Below are 18,346 nucleotides of genomic sequence, written 5' to 3' on the forward strand. Positions count from 1 at the left end.
GCCTTGGACATCCCTCATCTGGCGGATTTATTGTTATATAGGCATATACTGACGACGAAATGCTGATCATTTAGTACTCCCCTTTGAATATATGATTGAGTACTGTAAGTGAAAGACCCAGACGTACATCCTTCCAGTTTACTTTAAGGACTGCCATCTACACTACTATACCTATCACACGCGTCGTTGAAGTACAGCGTAAGTATGATGCAATATGATTGGCTGTGCGAACCTGACTAGCCCCTCTCTGAAAGCGGTAAGCCTAGTGCCTGAGGTGTCGGTATTGCCAACCTTCCCTCCATTCTTCTCCGCAGTTCGCACTGGATTTCCAATCCATTGACTGTCTATTTCCACCTCATTCAGCGTCGCTTTCGTCGGGCATTGATGCCTCTCCCCTTCTTTTGATACCACCCTCTACTCCACTCCTCAATTGATATTTCTCCCCCTAATTCCCGTCATGTTCCGCTCCGCAGCTCGAGTCGTCCTCCGCGCGCCGGCTGTCCCAGTCCGTGGCCCGGCCAGCAGACGATTGATAAGCACTTCTCCCGTTGACAAGAAGTCGAGAAGTTGGAAGGGAGGCATTGTGCGTCTGGGTTTGGCTGCTGGTGCAATCTACTACTACAACACCAGCCCTGTTTTCGCGCAAGATCCGAAATGTACGTATTGTCCGCTGCTCTGACATTTTCCTCCCGAAGCTTGGTCATCGTTCCGGGATCAGAGCTATGCCGTCACCTTGGAGAAAGACCAAATGACACCAAAAAGCGAATGGATTGACTGACAACCTGCATCTAGTCTCCTTCCGCTCTCAACCGCAGTCTGATGCTGTCGCCGAAGAATCGCTCCCGACCCTCGACTCCGTGAAGCCTAAGATCCGTGAGCAGAAGGCTCCCACTGCCACTGCCACTCCCACGCCCACCCCCAGTATCACTCCTGCTGCGCCTCAGCCACCTTCCGAACCCACTCAGATCGACCCTGCGGAACTTGAGGAACAAGCCGGCCACGAAGCTGCTTTCAATGAGGAGACTGGCGAGATCAACTGGGACTGCCCTTGCCTCGGCGGCATGGCCCACGGACCTTGCGGAGAGGACTTCAAGGCCGCTTTCAGCTGCTTTGTTTTCTCCACCGAGGAGCCTAAGGGCATTGACTGCATTGACAAGTTCCAGTACGTAAACTCCCCGGCTGTCGAGTCCTAGAGCGCCGCTAACAGCAACCCCCCTTAGGGCTATGCAAAACTGCTTCAGGCAATATCCAGAGGTCTACGGTGCCGAGCTGGAAGACGACGAGGCCCCCGCTGAGGGTCAAGCTGCCCCCGCCGCTCCTGGCGATGAGCAGCCCGTGAGCGCTGCTCAGATTGATGCTTCCTCCACCCCCGATGAGAAGCACACCCGCGCACACGAGGTCAACGCTGAGACCAAGTCGCAGCTTGCGGAGAAGAGTGAGCTCCCCGAAAGCAACGAGCTGATTCCCAAGTCGTGGCACGACACGGAGGCCAAGAACGAGGCCCCCGAGCAGACCAAGAACTAAGCAACTGTGTCAACGAGTCTGTTATCATACGAGATCACGAACTGAAGTTGCAGGAGTGACAAAGGCTGGGTGTGTATTGAACCGAAACCACGGAGGAGGTGTATGCGGTAAGCGGGATCGCGCCGTGTGTATCAGTATATGAATGTGTTTCTCTATCTTATACCCCCACCCTCGCCTCGTTGTTTCTCGTTCTCTTCTTGCGTGCGTCGGCCTTGTCAGCCAGCCACTCAAGCCAATCCGTGTATTCGTGATTGCTGTTGGGAATGGACGTTGCAATTTGTTTGGTCATTGGTCTTTATGAACCCGCATCACGGACCATCTCCTTCTCTCCCTATATCTCCTATTTACTGTTGAGTACCTGTATCTAAAATCACTGTACTTGTATGTTTTCTTGTGTTATGGTTATTTAGCAAGTCCGGAAGAGAGAGACGACATGGAATAGAGATAGATTACTGATTTGTGATTATGTGATCTGGCAAAATTGGTGCTCTCTGTGTTCTATTGTATACTCGTGCGTATTGTTGATAGAAGGGTGCGGCTAGAGGTTGTCACACCCAACTTCGAGGCTTTGGTACCTCTGGATACTTGATCCTCTATTCTCCTTCTGTTTGATCACCGCAGCACTAGAGTTGTCCATCATTCTCAACTAGAATTCGATCTCAAAATGAAACTACACCTACACTTCAGTCCGCAAGCCGGTAATGGTACCGCACTACACTCCGACGGGGCACTGCTGGCATCAACTCCATCATCCCCGAAGTGGACTAGCGCGTTCCCGTCGCGTCCTCCCCCCACGCGTCCTGCAGTATCAACTGTAGACAGATTATACCCCATTAGAACCCAAACCACTTTGACGACACCCACGCCCCTCATTGAATCGGATGGAGACAGTATAGCGGCATCTCAAGTCCCACCACCGCAGTCTCTCTGACACGCATCTTTTTTCCTATTTTCTACACAATCCCACCAAAAACTTAGATGCCGACAACTTCTTCGTCCCCCTCAATCCCCCCCTCCTTCGACCCAACCATCCACCTCGATACCGACCCAGCCCTCCTCGACTTCGACCAACCCGACCAACACCTCCTAGCAAACGCAAACCCCCAATCGGAGTCGCAATCCTTCTCCGACGACCTCGAGGCCCTAGACCTACAGCGACAGGAGCGCGCGCGCAACCGGACCGTGATCCAGCATCGCGCGTGGAATCTCTCGGATGTGTTCCGCAGTGACGAAGATCTAAGACCTGGTACATTTTCCCCCCTGTCATTTCTTTGGAGTATCTGGGGCAGGACGGGGCATTCGATACCTATCAAGGGGAAGAAAGCAAAAACAGCCGGGATTAATTCTTTTTTCTGAGAGGAAACGAGTTTGCGCGGATAAACAGACTATACCCCCACGAAAAAGCATAGAAAGCATCGACTCGATTCGCCGGTTCGTGAGCTGGCTTGGTTGCCGTCGTCGCCGCCGGGTGTTTTGAGGATGCCGTTTATTTCGTCGCCTGCGGCTGCGGCTGCTCCTGCTGGTGGTGGTGCGGGGGAGGCAGGTGTGTCGGAGACGCATAAGCGGAAGATTGAGGAAGGGGGGAACTCTGCTGCTGCTGCTGCTGCGGAGGTTGTTAAGAGGCCGAGGATGATGGGTGGGTTTTTGGACGATGAGGATGATGAGGATGAGGATGAGGATGGGATGGAGGCCTTGCGGGATATGCAGATGGATGCTGGTGGAGGTGGGGTGGACGAGTGGGTTAATCTTCCTGGGTCGGCGTCATTGTCGAAGCGTCCGGAGCAGCCGACGCAGTCGGTCACGGCTGCGGAGCTTAAGAAGCCGAAGGTCATGGGTGGGTTTCTGGATGATGACGACGATGAGAACAACGACGAGGATGAGTTAGAGGCGCTGCATGATGCGCAATTCAAGAGTCAGTTTATGATGCAGGAGCAACTCATTGAGCAGCCACTCGTCGACCTGCCTGCCATTCCGAGGCCGTCGCAGATCCCCCCGCCGCTGCTGCAGGAGCCGAGTAGCTCGGTGCCCACGACCATATCGCTACCCTCGCGCAGACCGACGAGGTCGATCCAGATCAAGACCTGCTCTGGCAAGACGCATCATGTTGCTCTGAAGAAGCCGGCGAGTAGGGTCTCGTACGAAAGACTCGTGGCCGGTCGTTCGACTCCGGCCCCGGGTCGAGCCCAGAAAGCTTATTATGGTATTGAGATTCATCGACTCTTGGACGAAGCTGCGAAGGAGGACGAAGATTGTGCTTCGAACGTGCCGAGACCACGCCCCTCCCATACGATCCAACCGTCCATCGAGCCCGCCCTTGACGCTGGCCACAACAGCAAGGCCAGTAAATACGCCAGGGCGATGTGGACGGAGAAGTACCGCGCACGCAGGTTCACGGAACTGATCGGCGATGAGCGCACCCATCGACACGTCTTGCGGTGGCTGAAAGGGTGGGAGCCGATTGTCTTCCCGAACCTAGGCCGGTCGAAGGCGAAGAAACCCATGCTGAAGGACAACGAGGACGAGGGGCCGGCTCACCGCAAGGTCTTGCTTCTGTGCGGCCCCCCGGGACTGGGGAAGACCACCCTTGCGCATGTCTGCGCTCGACAGGCGGGCTACGAGGTCCTTGAGATCAACGCTAGTGACGACCGGAGTCGAGATGTCGTCAGGGGTCGAATCCGGGACTCCCTCGGAACGGAGAACGTCAAAGGAATGAATGTGGAGGTCGGGGAGGACAAGGTGCGCAAGGCGGGACGGCCGGTGTGCGTGGTTGTAGATGAAGTGGACGGGGTCGTGAGCGGATCTGGGGGCAGCGGTGAAGGTGGCTTCATGAAGGCCTTGATTGATCTGGTGATGCTGGATCAGAAGAACTCGGCACGGAAGGCGGAGAAGACGTCGACCCCTGGTAAGAAGAAGAAGGGCGACAACTTCCGCTTTCTGCGGCCTCTCATTCTGGTCTGCAATGATGTCTATCACCCCAGTCTCCGGCCCCTGCGGACTGCTGCTATCGCTGAAATCATCCATGTGCGTCAAGCGCCAATCGAGAATGTCGTTGCGCGGATGAAGCGCGTCTTCTCCATTGAAGGCATCCCAGCAGATAATGATGGCGTGAGGCGTCTCTGTGAGGCATCCTGGGGCATTGCGCGGAGGAAGCAGATGGGCGTCAAAAGCAGCGGAACGGCCGAAGGCGACATTCGCAGTGTGCTTGTTGCAGCCGAGTGGGTGGCGCACAAGCTCCGCAGCGAGTGTCCATCCACGCTGAGGCTGACGCGCAGCTGGCTGGAGCAGAAAGTCCTCAGCGACAAGACCGGTGGGGGAACGTTCTTCAAGGGCCTGAATCGCGGTGGTGTCCGAGACCTCGTGGACCGCGTCTTCACCGAAGGCGCTGGGTTCGCCGACGCCCCCGTGGGCGCTGATTCCTTCCGGGACCCCTACGACGACTCGGCCCGAGTCCCCGTCGGCGTGGCAGACCTGCGCAAGCGCCATGCTATCAACCGCCTGCGCGAGATGGTCGACGCCAGCGGCGAGCACGACCGCTGCGTGTCCGAGTGCTTCTCCTCGTACCCCTTACAGACCTATCAGGACGACACCTTCCTCTCCAAACCCAACACGGCCTACGAATGGCTGCACTTCCACGACACCATCTCCTCCAAGATCTTCTCCCACCAGGACTGGGAACTGAGCGCCTATCTCAGCCAGCCCGTCCTCGCCTTCCACCACCTCTTCGCCTCGACCTCCGGCAAAGCCAAAGCACCACCAACAAGCACAATACTCACGGACGCCGACAAAGACGCCGCAGAGGAAGAGCACCCATTCTCCGGGCCCCGCGCCGACTTCGCCGCTTACGAGGCCCAGAAGCAGAACCGCGCCCTGCTGACGGAGTTCCAGTCCTCCTTCTCGGCACCGTTGAGTCGACTCTTCCGGTCCACGGAGTCGTTAGTGCTCGACCTCGTCCCCAACCTCATCAAGATGCTCTCGCCGGATGTAAAACCAGTCGTCGTCCGCGGCAGCGGCGAGCAGCGGAGCGTGGCCAGCGTGCGCAAAGAGAGCGAGCGCGCGCTCGTTCAGGCCGCCGTGCGCGTCATGTCCGGTCTCGGCGTGCGGTTCGAGAAGGTCCGCGTCGAGGGCGCGGGCGGCGCGCACAGTGGATGGGCCTATCGAATGGAACCGTACGTTGACCCTTCCTCCCCCCGGACGCCCCAACGATCCCCTCCACTTCGGTTAATAACCCAACTAACCTGCAAAAAAACAGACCTCTAGACACCCTCATCACCTTCTCCCAGACCAAAACCAACACATCCACCACCACCGCCTCCGCCCCCGCCCCCGTCCGCTACGCCGTCCGCCAAGTCCTCGACCAGGAATACCGCAAAGAAACCACGCTGAAGAAATCCACCGATGGCGGCCTCAAACTCACCAACCCCAAATCCAGTGCCAGCAATGGTCCCCAGAAACCCAACCCCGACACAACCAAAAAACCCGGCGCAGCAGGAGACGGCGTCGCAGTGAAACGCGATTTCTTTGGACGGATCATCCAGGAGCCGCCGTCGGCGGCGCAGGGGGCTGAGAATGACGACGCTCATCAGAAGAATGCGGCGGCACAGACGGAAATGTCCAAGAGCGGGAGAAGGGTGTGGGTGACGTACCATGATGGGTTTTCGAACGCGGTGCGTAAGCCGATCTCTTTGGCGGAGTTGTTGGGTGATTTGTAGATTCGCTTTCTGGTTTTGGGGGGAGAGGTGATGATTGAATGAGGTTTGTGGTTCGTTTATATGGTATTGCTAGGTTAGGGCTGGCGTTTAGTTTGTAGGGGTTATTGGTACGGTAAGGGGTCTGGGCCGGGGGCTTTCATTGAATGAGTTTATACTTAGGTGCGAAGGTATTGAACTATTGTTCTGCCTTCGTGTCAATCTATTGAGAATCACAGAATACGTTTAGATGAAAGTCTGCTGCTCCTATTGGTATATACTTCCTCCGATCCACCCTTCTCATCTAAAACTTCTCATCAGAAAACCAATAAAGAAAAGGATTCATAAACAAATGCCAACCCCGAATATATCTCATGGGTGGGGGGATAAAAACAAACAGAAAATTATTCAAACCATCACAAAAAGGACACCATGCAATAAGAAAACAAAACGACAAATTCAAGAACCTTAAGCCTGATTCTTCAGCTTCTCCGTCAACTCGGGCACCTTCTCAAACAGATCCCCGACCAACCCCACGTCGGCGACCTGGAAGATCGGCGCGTCGGCGTCCTTGTTGATGGCGGCGATGACCTTGCTGTCCTTCATGCCAGCCAGGTGCTGGATGGCGCCCGAGATACCCGCGCACAGGTACAGCTGCGGGGCGACGTTCTTGCCCGTCTGGCCGACCTGCAGGCTGTTGTCGGCGAAGCCGCTGTCGACGGCGGCGCGCGAGGCGCCGATGGCGGCGCCCAGGGTGTCGGCCAGGGGCACAATGACGCGGTCGAATTCCTCCTTGGACTTCAGGCCGCGGCCGCCGGAGACGACGCGCTGCGCCGTCGCCAGATCCGGCCGCTCGGACTTGGCCAGCTCCTCCGACACCCACTCCGTCTGCAAGGGGGCCTTGGGGTCGCTGCCGGCCTCAATGGCGGCGGCGCCGCCGCTCGTCTCAACGCCCTGGAACGAGGTGCCGCGCACGGTGAGAATCTTGATCGGGTCGGTCGATTGCACGGTTAGGATGGCGTTGCCGGCGTAGATGGGGCGGACGAAGGCTATTTTGGGGGGATGATTAGTTCTTGGACGTTGAATTTTGTGGGAGGACGAGGTGAGGTGCTTCGGGGTTTGTGGTGGTGGTGAGAGCTTTTTCTTCAAATTGTGACTCCGACACCGGAGATAGGATGAGGGGAAAGTTGCAGAACACAAAACTAAGCAAGGGAAGACGTACTATCCTCGCTCTCAATGCCAGTGATGTCGGAAACCTGCTGCACATCCAACAGAGCTGCCACGCGGGGCAGGAGACTCTTGCCGAAGGCCGAGTGGCCGGCGACCACGTGCGTGTATTCGCCTTTTTGGATGTTCTCGACGAGCAGAGGGGCGTAGTTCTCGGGAAGGCCCTATTTTTGACAGGATTAAATTAGCATGTGATCAGGTAAAAGTATCGGCGCCATCCTTGAATTGCGGGATTGGAAGTAGATTCCATAGCGGAAGTTGAGCTGGAGCTGGAGCTGGCGGATGGCATACCTTCTCGTAGGCCTCATTCTCCACCGCAACGACCTTGTCCAGACCCTTGATCTGGGCTGCCTCGGCCGCGGAGGTCGCCTTCACATTGGCCCCGGCCACGAAGGCAGTGATGGGGCCTCCGAGCTTCTGAGCCGCGGCGATGGCGGACAGGGAGGAGGGCTGGATCTTGCCGTCACGCTGTTCGAGCACGGCGAGGGTGGAGAGCAGGCGGGCGAGAGCGGCGGAGGAAATGGCGGTGGTGGTGCGCGTGGAGGGGAGGATCTGGGCGCGGGCGGCGCGGAGCACCGAGTTTCTTGCGAGAGGAAACATCTTGAGGAGGACGGAATTGATTGAGTGGGTGGGGAGGTTGGAGAGGGGAGAGCTTGGAGAGGAGAGAGGAAGAGGGGAGGGGAAGGAAAGGTGGGGAGTGGATGGGAAGTCTTTAAGGTGAAATTGAAGGTTATCGTCGGATTGAATGGCTTGACCGCCCGCTCGGCCAGTCAGTCACAATCGCCGATCCCGCCGGCGGCCAAAATCACCCGACGGACGGCTGGTTCGGTTACTCCAGTTTTGGCTGGCAGTATTTGGCTGTGCCAGGCAGAATATCCTCGGTACAATGTCAATCATATGTCGTAATTCAGTTTACTCCGTAAGATGTACAGAACTTTTGCTTTTTATTCGTCCAAGGGGTATTGAGGTACACGCCCTGATATGATAGAAAAAAAAAAAACTTAAAACTCCAAATCTAGAGATGGAGGAAGATTGAAGACAACGCGAAACAGAAAAAAACAGCGCCGGTAGACAAGAACAACCCATTGCTTATTCAGATACAAATCCGTGGAAATCAAAACAACACCGGAGGTATAGACTTGATTGAGTAAGAGTTCGAAGCATAGGACGATTTTATGAGGTCGACTTTCTCTTCTTCTTGCCAGCGCCAGCCTCGGCTTTCGTAGGCGCCGCGCCATCTTCCAGCGCCTTAGCCTTCTGCTTCTGGAGCTTCTCTTTCCTCGCCGCCAGCGTCACGGCATCCTCGTCGTCCTCAGCGGACTTGGCCTTCTTGGTCTTCTTGGGAGCCTCGATCTGCTGCTGCTTCTCCTCATCGCCCGCGCTGATCTGCTTGCGCTTCTTGCCGCCGGCAACGGCCTTGGTCGCCTCCTCAGTATCCTCCTCGACCACGTCATCGTCCTCAAGCCACAGCTCGCTGGCCAGCCAGATGGGCATGGCCATGGTGTTGGCGCCCTTGATGTGGATCGCCTTGAGGTTCCGCCATCCCTTCGTCACGTACTTCTCCGTCAGGCCCGTGACGACCGCGTCGATGTTCTCGGCGAGCTGCTCGGCGGTGAAGTTGGACGCACCGACGCGGATGGCGGCCGTGGTCGCCGGGGCGAGCTGCACGGGGGCGCAGTGCAGCGCGCGCTCAATCTCCCGGGCGACGATCTCGGGGGCGGCGAAGGCGCTGCCTTCGTCCTTGCTCTTCTTCGCCTTGGCGTCCTTCTTGACCCGCTTGCCGTCGACCTTCTCGATCGCGGCGATGCGGACGGGGATGGGTCGCTTGCTTGACTTGTAGAAGGTCTTGCCGAGGGTCTGGACCAGGCGCATGATGATGCGGTCGTCGGCCAGGAAGACGTCGTGCTCCGCGAGCAGCTGGCGGCATTTCTCGAAGCTGTCGTAGCGGGCCTTCAGCTTGTTGTATCCGATGACCTTGTCGATGCTGTTGGTCAGGTGCGCGGGGAAGGACGGGTCGGCGACGATGTTCTTGGCCGCGCGCTGCGGGTCCGCGGTGATCAGGCAGACGCTGAGCGAGGACTTGGTGTTGAGCGAGTGGGGGATCGGGATCTTGCCGGGCTTCAGGCGGTTCTTGTCGACCACGTGCTTCTTGGTCGTGAGGACGAGCCACACGGCCTCGTTCTTGACCGTCTGCTCACCATCGGAGTCCTCGTCGTTGTCGCCAATCAGCGTCTTCTTGGTCGCATTCTTTTCTTTCTCCGCCTGCGTCGTCTTAATGTGGCGCAGGAGTGCTTCGGATGCTCGCGAGACCTGTTACAAATGCTCATCGTTAGCGAATTGTTGAAGGTTCTCTCCGCTGTATGTGAGGTGTCTCGACAGCGCATGAGCTGTGTTACGTACCTGGCTCTTATCGAGCTGGTAGGGAGTGCCGGAGGTCGCCTTAGTCGTCAAAGCTGTGGAAGACCCCATTTTTGCGGTGATGATATGAAAATGTTGCAAGAATCTGATAGGGCTCGACTTCCGCGATAATCTGATGATAAAAAAAATTCATGGGAAGGCGGTAGCCACTTTATTGCCGGTCTTGGCGGTGGGCGAGCACGCTTAGTCAGGCATCGTTGCTCCCTGGGTCATGTGATTTCGTATATGCTCGTGGAAATCACATGAGCAGAGGTTTGTCTTTTCTCGTCTGAAACTACAGGCCGCGATTGCAATGGCATGTCAGGAATCTCGTCAAAAAGCAAGTGAGTCACATGTGAGAAGTGCAACAACGCGAGTGCTGGCTATCTCCGGATACTTTGCCCCCCACCCGTCCGTGACACAGTGGAATGATGAAGAGACGGTCTGTAAGATGAGCTTGGCGGCCCGGTCCAGTCATTTACGATTATCTATATGGGATCGAGTTGACGGCTTACGCAGGGGCGTGGCTCTAAGCTATTGGGTTTTTCGACACCAAGCCAATGCTTCCCCATGCCCACTTGCCTTGTTCAAGGCCACGAGGTGACGAGGAGTCCCAATCCCCGAAGACCACGCAGGCCCTGGGTGATGGAAACGTGATGCTTCACGGGCTACTCTTCACAATATGCGGCCAGTCCCTTGCATGTTTCATCCTAGGAGTATTGTCAAGGGTCTCCGGATATGCGCGTCCTCCACCCGCGCACCAGCCAGGGATGGATAATCACTCTTGTTCATTAGAAACTGCGCAGAAGACAAGCAAATAGCTGTGGGACTACTGAGTCTCAGGGACTGAAAGACTAACCAGAGCCAAAATGATGCTTCGGTAATTAAAATCTTGGAAAAGGTTTCTCAAGAAGGTCTCGAATAGAAACCCGACTGGTTTCAGTATCACCAGAAATTGAGTTGGTCAGAGCCAGCGAACTTGCATCGCACACGACCGTAACGAAGGATGCCCGGTCAGAGAAAGAGACAACTGTAAAGGCAGGTCAGTTAGCGGTGAGGGAAAAGACAACCGGGACGAATGATGCCATATGCTGGATATTGGTTTAATAAACGACGAATATGTCCAGACAGTCTTGGGCAATCGAATATCATGAGCAAATAGTCAGTATAGTGATAGGTAAGTCAACCCATGCGCATTGACCATGTGGATTATTGCAGCGAGAGGAAACAGGGACTGGTCTCGGAGTATCTCTGCAACCTGCAGAGAGTTCTTGTACACGCAAGAAGAAGAAAAAAAGAAAGAAAAAGGAGGCATAACATTCCGCTTGGCAATGGACCAGAACCGAGCACAAGCCACATGACCGACCGACCCTCTTTTCGAATATGTCTGGCCATTGGTTCGGTTGGTGTAGCTGATAGTAACCTCTAAGTTAATATTCTAGTGGTTAGGGGATCGAATGTCCATTTCCCGTCTTCTACTCCGTACTTGATCCGATTACTAACTACGGAGACTACAACTAGATTGGCTACGCACTGGCAGGCTACGGGTAACAATGGGATAGCGTTGCTTAACAGTGCTCATCGTTCGTCCGGTTGGTCGCCCGCCCAATTCTCCGGATGGGGCCAATGCAAATTGCGTTAAAACAGAGCAGTCGACTTGTCGCCGGCACATGAGACAGTTGGTGGAACAACAGAGAGAAGGTCGTGAGGTAGATAGGAGAGGGGTCGGTGATTCAGGCACAGATAGACGATGATAGGACTAAACCGATGTCATCGGTGCCTGAAACAATAATGCGTGATGCTACCGCGGATTAAGATTTTCCCTACGGGTCTCGGGTGCCGCTCCAACAACTATGACCGTCTGTTTACATCCATCCTCAAAGCAACCTGATTCGAATGATAAGTGAGTTTGAGCTTAAACTTCAATGCTTCAATGCTAGTGCTCTCTTCGAATACTTCAATAGGCTGAGAGCTTGGAGAATCATTTCCTGTACCACACACTGATGGTCAAGTCCACGTCAATAGCTGAGTTGGTCGTGGGGATTAGCTTACTTTCCGAGGTCTAATAGTCTGTCTGCCTTGGACAAGAGGGCAACGGCGACTAGTTAGTTATGGGGCTAAATTATTGAGTCAGCAATGAGTTCAACAGGCCTCTAGTCTAGTAGTAACTAGCTCAGATATGGCACGAGAGAGCGAGCATGCGTGGAAATAACTCCCACGCCTGTGCCCCTCACAATATACCCGGTTAGGCGTAGTGTGACCCCATCCTTCAACTTAGGTTTGTTTTAGCGCTCCCTGCAGCCCGGTTAGTGCGTTGGTTTGAAGTAAGGTACGATTGCTGTATCTGGGAGATTGGTCCCCGCCGGTGGAAAATCAAGCTAACCAAGTCTCGGTTGGATGCTTTTCTTTCGGTCTTTCCCCCTCCCCCCCCACCCCATCTCCACTCACCTCGGGGCTTTTATCTCTCCCCCTATACCTTAGTAGCCTTCTGGCCCTGCTCTTTGGCCAAAGACAATTCGGTAGGCTGTTCGTCATTTAACACGAACTCAACTGCCAACACCCTCTCTCCACCCAAACTATTGACTTTATCGGCTCCAACCCTCCGTAAATTGAGCGGAGAACGGGCAGGCCGAGGAGAATATGGGGAATAAGCAACCACGCGGTCAACCTCTGCAGACTGCTTGGCATCAGACAACCCACGTCAAATTCCCGGTGAAGCCACGCAAGCCCGTAGGTTGCTATCAGCGAGTGCCCCTGGGGAGACAGAACTCCGTGGTAACCGGCACATTATACTCCATGTATAGCCCCTAATGAGTCATCCTTGATGTAGCCTCTGGTTGCCAAGCTTTAGGCTAAGGCGCGATGCGAGAGTCTCCTTCCTGGCAGGAATCTGTAGGACACAGGGACGATGTTGTCGACGGAAGGGGAATAAGATTGTATCAAAAGTCAACCTCCTTTAACATACGGCGAATTGTAACAGTTATGCTATGTTGGTTGTGTCTGATGAACGTGTTCAGGGTCCAGCTAAATATCGTGCAACTCCCCAGCGATCTCGTCAGCTCGGACCCCTAATGCGTGGTAGCTGGGGAGTTGTTGTGTTGTAAGGACGGCTTTGGGGGCAAAGGGGCTAAAAAAGAGGCGGCCTTGGTCGTATTGTTAAACTCAAACAGGAGGCCAGGCTTGTTAGGCGAATTGCGTCGTGCTTTGCTGGCTCGGGAGCTTGCGCATTTTCCTGGATATGAAATCTGCCTTGTTATGCAGGTACTGTGCAGTGATGAGCCATCTGTAAAATGTTTGCAGATAGCAGTAATGTGCAGCATTGGTACAGCTGGTATGGCTTAAGGAGTGACTCCTCATTGGCTCAGGATAGAGACTCATACAGTATTTGTATCTTTGGTGCGCTGGTGTGAAAGACCCGCCCTCATCGAGCAAAAGAGCTTGCCGCCGAGATATATCTTCTGATAAGCTTCTATTGCGTGGACGAGATAAAGCACTTAAGCCGAGTGATCTGGTCACTGTTGAAAACATGCTTGGTACATGCACAAGTAGTCGAGTCTGTAACAGAGATCAAAATAAGCATGGGTCTGATGTCGTTGTCCGTCTTTCTGTAGTCAGAAGCCTGAACAAGGATAACAGTGTTTGTATTACCGGGGTACCCCGCACTTGTCATAAGCATCTCGATCCGATATCAGTTGACATAACAGCGAAAAAGATCACAACAGCCAGACGAGATAAACATGTCACACTCACTGGCGCTCTTTCCTTGTAAGCTTATTATGATGATCAACGTCTGCAAATTAGGTTATTGCCTAGTGGACCAACATTCGTCATCACCGGTCGGGTTTGGCTCAGATGGCCACCTACTGCTCTAAGCGCATCAGAGGATGTTACAGAATCTAGAATCTCATGACAAGGAATGCGTGTCTAGATGAGGAGTATAGGAAATGGCTTGCTATAATTGTGCGCCCGGCAACTGCACGTCTATGGATCACGGTAGACTGTAAAGGCGCATGGAATGTAGTTCTAGCGTCAGAATTGTCTCCAGAGCAGCCGATGAATCTCCCATGACCTAGCAAATGTAGGCCAGCAGCCTCCCAGGCTACATATGCATCAAGGGAGATCTGACATCGTCGCTTATCATCGTCGTGCCAGACCTGAGGCGCAGACCAGGCGCCCAAATGACAGGTCGTAGCGTCAAGCTATATTTGTTTAGAGTAGCAATGGACCTGCATTCGAATACGACAGTATAACCAGGCAAGCACCCGAAACTGCGACCGAGACACTGCCTACGCCAACAGACTTGCAATCATCTCATAAGTATGAAGAGAGAGCAATCTGTCTCCCTTACCGAGTCGCATGAAGCTGCCCCCGAATATACCTACTCATCATCATAGAGGACATCAACAATGTCTTAGAGCAATGCCGTGAAGTATACTTGTTAGCTACTATAGATGGGGAATTATACTTATTTTCAGCCACTTGGTGTTGTTGACGATCTTAACGTATGACATGTAAAGTGCCTCGGATCGGTCGCCAGGGATCCTGATCATCTCACTTGCAGGGTGTTTAACAACGGCTGCAGGGGTTCCGCAGATAGGCTGGAGGCTATAATACCGAGCCGAGCAGAAGGGCTTAAGGGTCGGCTTGCGAAAGGGTTAAAAATATCAGAGGGCCCCTTTTCGGCCAGACTCGCGCACTGTGCAGATCCATCAAGTAGGTGGTTTAAACTTGCTTGGCTCTGAAAGAGTTGAGAGTACGAAGGTGGTCATGGGTAATGCGTTACAGAACAAATACTGAAGGTTGGGGTTTGCCGAAGGCTGAAACAGTTGAAGATCCAGAATACTGGAGAGGGGTTACATCACTACCCGAAGCGCTTTGTGCCTGCCAGCTATGAGAAGTATTTGATGATATGGACCCTGGCTGGTACAGTACAATGAACAACAACCTAAGAACAACACATAAGGCAGTGCAACTGTGTTGATGTTGATTTTGTTGTTGCTGTCCTGGATGTCTGACTTGTTGAATAACACTTTCTTGATCTTCCCTTTCAGTTTTCCTGCCGCCAGGCCGACTGCGCCCACTAATGCAGGCCAACATTAAGATCGGACATGAGACATTGCCATGGTAGGCCGATTTGTGGCAATGGTTCGGCAGCGCCTCAGCCGGTGATTGGTGTGCCTGAATGGGGACAAAGTCTGGTTCCACCGGCTGAGGGCCGAATCTCACCCTCAATTGGCTGGGAGGTTTAATTAATTTCGGTAACCGCCAAGCAAAAGAGTGTCAGGAACAGGAAAGCTCCAAACATGCTGGCGGTGGAAGAAAAATAGGCAAGGATTTAATGCCCGGCCTGCGAATCCTCCCCAAGTTCGGTTACTCAACACTGTTGGATTTGTTCCAGACAGTCACTCCGAGTCTTGGCTCTCTTCTCAAAGGAAAGAGAAACAGAAGAGAAACACATTGGCTGGGCTGTGAGTGTTATTCTAGTATGGAACCTGGCCCCTCTCCCCAAATCCCCACTTCCTGGCTTCACGTTGCCTTGTGGGTGGTCTTTCTTTGAGCGAGCTGATCCTGGCGGACTTGGCTTGGGTGAGAGGAGAGTTTTCTATTTACCGCCCCCTATTTGTTGTCTGAAGGCAACTCAAGGTGTAGAATGTCAAATTCTTGTGGGATCTTGGGGGGTTTCCGGTCTCCTGTCATCAGGGGGAAGGCACATACCGGAATGTGCCTTATACATTCTTGAGATCTCTGTCCACCTTATCTAAACGACTTTTTGTATAAAGATGAATTATAGGTACTGTACCTATGATCATACTAAGTAATATGATAGCCAGAGATCACAATCAAAATTGAATACAGTCCAAATACTGGAAATGTAATATCCGAGTACTGAATCATGACCGGACACTAACCATGTGGGCCCCCTAGTATTAATATTATTTTTCTTTTTTATCCCCCCATTATTATTATCACCAACGATGGCCGACAAGTGTAATATTATTGCCTTTCTTTTGGTCTGTCCACACTTTCTCTCCTCTCTTCTCCACGGCCAAAGTGCCACACACCACTACACTCTTTTGCATTTAGTTTAACCCCTGGAAGGAAAAAAAAAGGCCTGCGCGCACGCTTTAGTGTCTTGTTGTCCCCCTCCTTTCCTTTTTCCATTCTCACCCCCTGGTCCAACTGGATCGATCTAACCGCTTACCTACTCTCTCTACCGTACTTTCACCTGCCCTTCATCTCCCCTTCCGGTTCCCTTTTCTCTCCTCTTCCTCCCTCTTCGCGACCCTCCTCAATTTCTTCGCCTTCCCTGAGCGTTTCATTTTCCCCTCCGGCTTTCGCCTGTTACCCACGCGAGAACTTCCTGTCCGACCAGAGGGACTAGCTTCTCTCTCGCACGCTCTTTTCGGGAACCTCCTTTTCTTCTCACTTTCCACTCCTTGACCCTCTCATATTCAATCGCTGCACCTTCGATTCGTGTACAGATTTGTTACTTTCTGTCCAGAGCGCGCGACTGGTTTGCCGTGACGTTGCGGTAGGTTACCACTGTTCATTGTTATACTACACTCCCTCCCCCATGACCCGCATGTTCATGAGTGAGTGCTCGCGCGACGTGGGCTGAAGCCGCATGACACTCCACTTAATGAGTCGCATCGCGGGTCTTCATGATCCCTAATATGCCTGGTGAAAGGCGGTGATCAAGGCGATCCCCATGCCTGGCACAGGAAATTGACTGGACGTGACCATCGATGATCGTTTGACGAACATACTAATGTGATATTCTTTATTGGTATATACAGAGTTCATCGATTTTCTAACACGATACCCCGCTGTGCACTTGTGCAACACACAAAACTACAACAATGAAGTTGAACGCCGTTGCTGTTAGCTTGGCCACGGCCTCCTTGGTGGCTGCTCAGCACCACCACCAGCACCGCCACCATCATAAGCGCAACCCTGAGTCCGAGGTTGTCACCGTTGCTGGTCCTACTGTGGTCACTTATGTTCTCGACGGCAAGACTATCACTCTCGAGGAAGTCTGCAAGGGTATCGCCGACAAGACCTTGACCTGGGCCTCTGGTCAGGACGTTCCTGATGTTTGCAACGGCGCTAGCAGCTCTTCGACTACCGCTGCCTCGACTTCCACTTCCACCACCGCGGCTCCTGCTCTCAGCTCCGTTGCCGAGTTCGTTGAAGTCGCTGTCGCTAAGGCCACTTCCTCCAGCAGCTCTTGGAGCTCCAGCAGCAGCGCTTACTCTTCCACCGTCGCTGCTTCCAGCTCCGCTTCTTCCAGCTCTGCCAGCAGTTCTAGCTCTTCCACTGCCACCGGCTTGGATGCGGACTTCCCTGATGGAGAATTGGACTGCGACACCTTCCCCTCCGACTACGGTGCTGTCGCCCTCGACTACCTCGGACTTGGCGGCTGGTCCGGTATCCAGTACGTCACGATCTCCGGCAGCGTCGTGACCGAGATCACCACTGGTGTCTCCGGTGATAGCTGCACCAGCGGCGCCATGTGCTCTTACGCCTGCCCCGCGGGTTATCAGAAGTCCCAGTGGCCCAGCACCCAGGGATCTACCGGACAGTCCGTTGGTGGTATCCAGTGCAAGAACGGCAAGCTCTACCTTACCAACACTTCCTTGTCCAAGAAGCTTTGCATTGAGGGTACTGGCGGTGTCCACGTCCAGAACACGCTCGGCGAGAGTGTTGCTGTTTGCCGTACTGATTATCCTGGTAAGTGTCTTGCACCAGCCCACAGTACCTGGACAGCTGCTTACTTACAAATCAATAGGTACCGAGTCCGAGACCATCCCTCTTCACCTTGGCGACAACACGCTCCAGCCCCTGACTTGCCCTGACGGCGAGACCTACTACAAGTGGGAGGGCAAGATTACCTCTGCTCAGTACTACGTTAACCCCAAGGGTGTTTCCACCGAGGAGGGCTGCCAGTGGGGTAACGGCACTGCGGCCATCGGCAACTGGGCCCCTATCAACCTTGGTGTTGGTGTCAATGACGGCAAGTGGCTGTCCATCTTCCAGAACAGCCCCACCACTACCGAGAAGCTTGACTACAATGTCAAGATCAAGGGTGACAACCTGAGCGGTTCTTGCAAGTATGAGGATGGTGTTTTCTATTCCGAGTCCGGCTCCAACGACTCCGGCTGCACTGTGAGTGTTCCCCAGCCCTTGCTTTGTTCCGTTCCCCTTGGAAGTCCCTGGCCTGATTGTTAATTTTACCCGCAGGTCGAGGTCGTCTCGGGCTCCGCCACCTATGTCTTCTACTAAAGTAGATAATTCTCCGTGGTAGCCTCTGTCGTCAAATGCCGGCTCCGGCTTCCCACGGCCTTTCCGTATCCCGACAAAGGCACAATTGCAAATAGAAGACCTTTTTTTTCATGCCTCTGTTCCGCCCTTGATCATGATTCACCTTTCAGTGTGCTTGCTTTCTTCGTGTATCTTAGTATTTCATACTTATGTGACGTGGAAAAGCTTGCAACACCTGTCACATTTGTAAC

General features: G+C 53.8%; 5 protein-coding genes across 5 annotated transcripts; 3 read left to right on the top strand and 2 right to left on the bottom strand.

Annotated features, from left to right (window-relative positions):
• The first annotated feature begins 399 nt into the window (after positions 1–399).
• ASPACDRAFT_78670 (coiled-coil-helix-coiled-coil-helix domain-containing protein) lies at positions 400–1,983 on the top strand. The gene is made up of 3 exons (XM_020205232.1): positions 400–656; positions 793–1,162; positions 1,221–1,983. Exons 1-3 carry the CDS (start codon positions 458–460, stop codon positions 1,522–1,524), a joined length of 873 nt encoding a protein of 290 aa, XP_020056057.1. The 5' UTR covers positions 400–457; the 3' UTR covers positions 1,525–1,983.
• Positions 1,984–3,231: 1,248 nt separating this feature from the next.
• Positions 3,232–6,233, top strand: ASPACDRAFT_29171 (putative sister chromatid cohesion factor (Chl12); the record flags this gene model as incomplete). Its single annotated transcript, XM_020199620.1, has 2 exons — positions 3,232–5,690; positions 5,774–6,233. The coding sequence occupies 2 exons, from the start codon at positions 3,232–3,234 to the stop codon at positions 6,231–6,233; spliced, it is 2,919 nt and encodes a 972-aa protein (XP_020056058.1).
• A 444-nt stretch (positions 6,234–6,677) lies between these two features.
• Positions 6,678–8,036, bottom strand: ASPACDRAFT_43350 (electron transfer flavoprotein subunit alpha/FixB family protein; the record flags this gene model as incomplete). Its single annotated transcript, XM_020201236.1, has 3 exons — positions 6,678–7,258; positions 7,432–7,600; positions 7,728–8,036. The coding sequence occupies 3 exons, from the start codon at positions 8,034–8,036 to the stop codon at positions 6,678–6,680; spliced, it is 1,059 nt and encodes a 352-aa protein (XP_020056059.1).
• Positions 8,037–8,424: 388 nt separating this feature from the next.
• ASPACDRAFT_119385 (uncharacterized protein) lies at positions 8,425–9,982 on the bottom strand. Its single transcript, XM_020196245.1, has 2 exons — positions 9,837–9,982; positions 8,425–9,746 (listed from the first exon to the last, which is right to left on the bottom strand). Exons 1-2 carry the CDS (start codon positions 9,903–9,905, stop codon positions 8,610–8,612), a joined length of 1,206 nt encoding a protein of 401 aa, XP_020056060.1. The 5' UTR covers positions 9,906–9,982; the 3' UTR covers positions 8,425–8,609.
• Positions 9,983–16,693: 6,711 nt separating this feature from the next.
• Positions 16,694–18,116, top strand: sun1 (SUN family protein UTH1; the record flags this gene model as incomplete). Its single annotated transcript, XM_020203570.1, has 3 exons — positions 16,694–17,564; positions 17,623–17,999; positions 18,075–18,116. The coding sequence occupies 3 exons, from the start codon at positions 16,694–16,696 to the stop codon at positions 18,114–18,116; spliced, it is 1,290 nt and encodes a 429-aa protein (XP_020056061.1).
• Positions 18,117–18,346: the final 230 nt, after the last annotated feature.

The sequence above is a fragment of the Aspergillus aculeatus genome (assembly GCF_001890905.1).
Source record: "Aspergillus aculeatus ATCC 16872 unplaced genomic scaffold ASPACscaffold_8, whole genome shotgun sequence".
Lineage (NCBI taxonomy): Eukaryota > Fungi > Ascomycota > Eurotiomycetes > Eurotiales > Aspergillaceae > Aspergillus > Aspergillus aculeatus.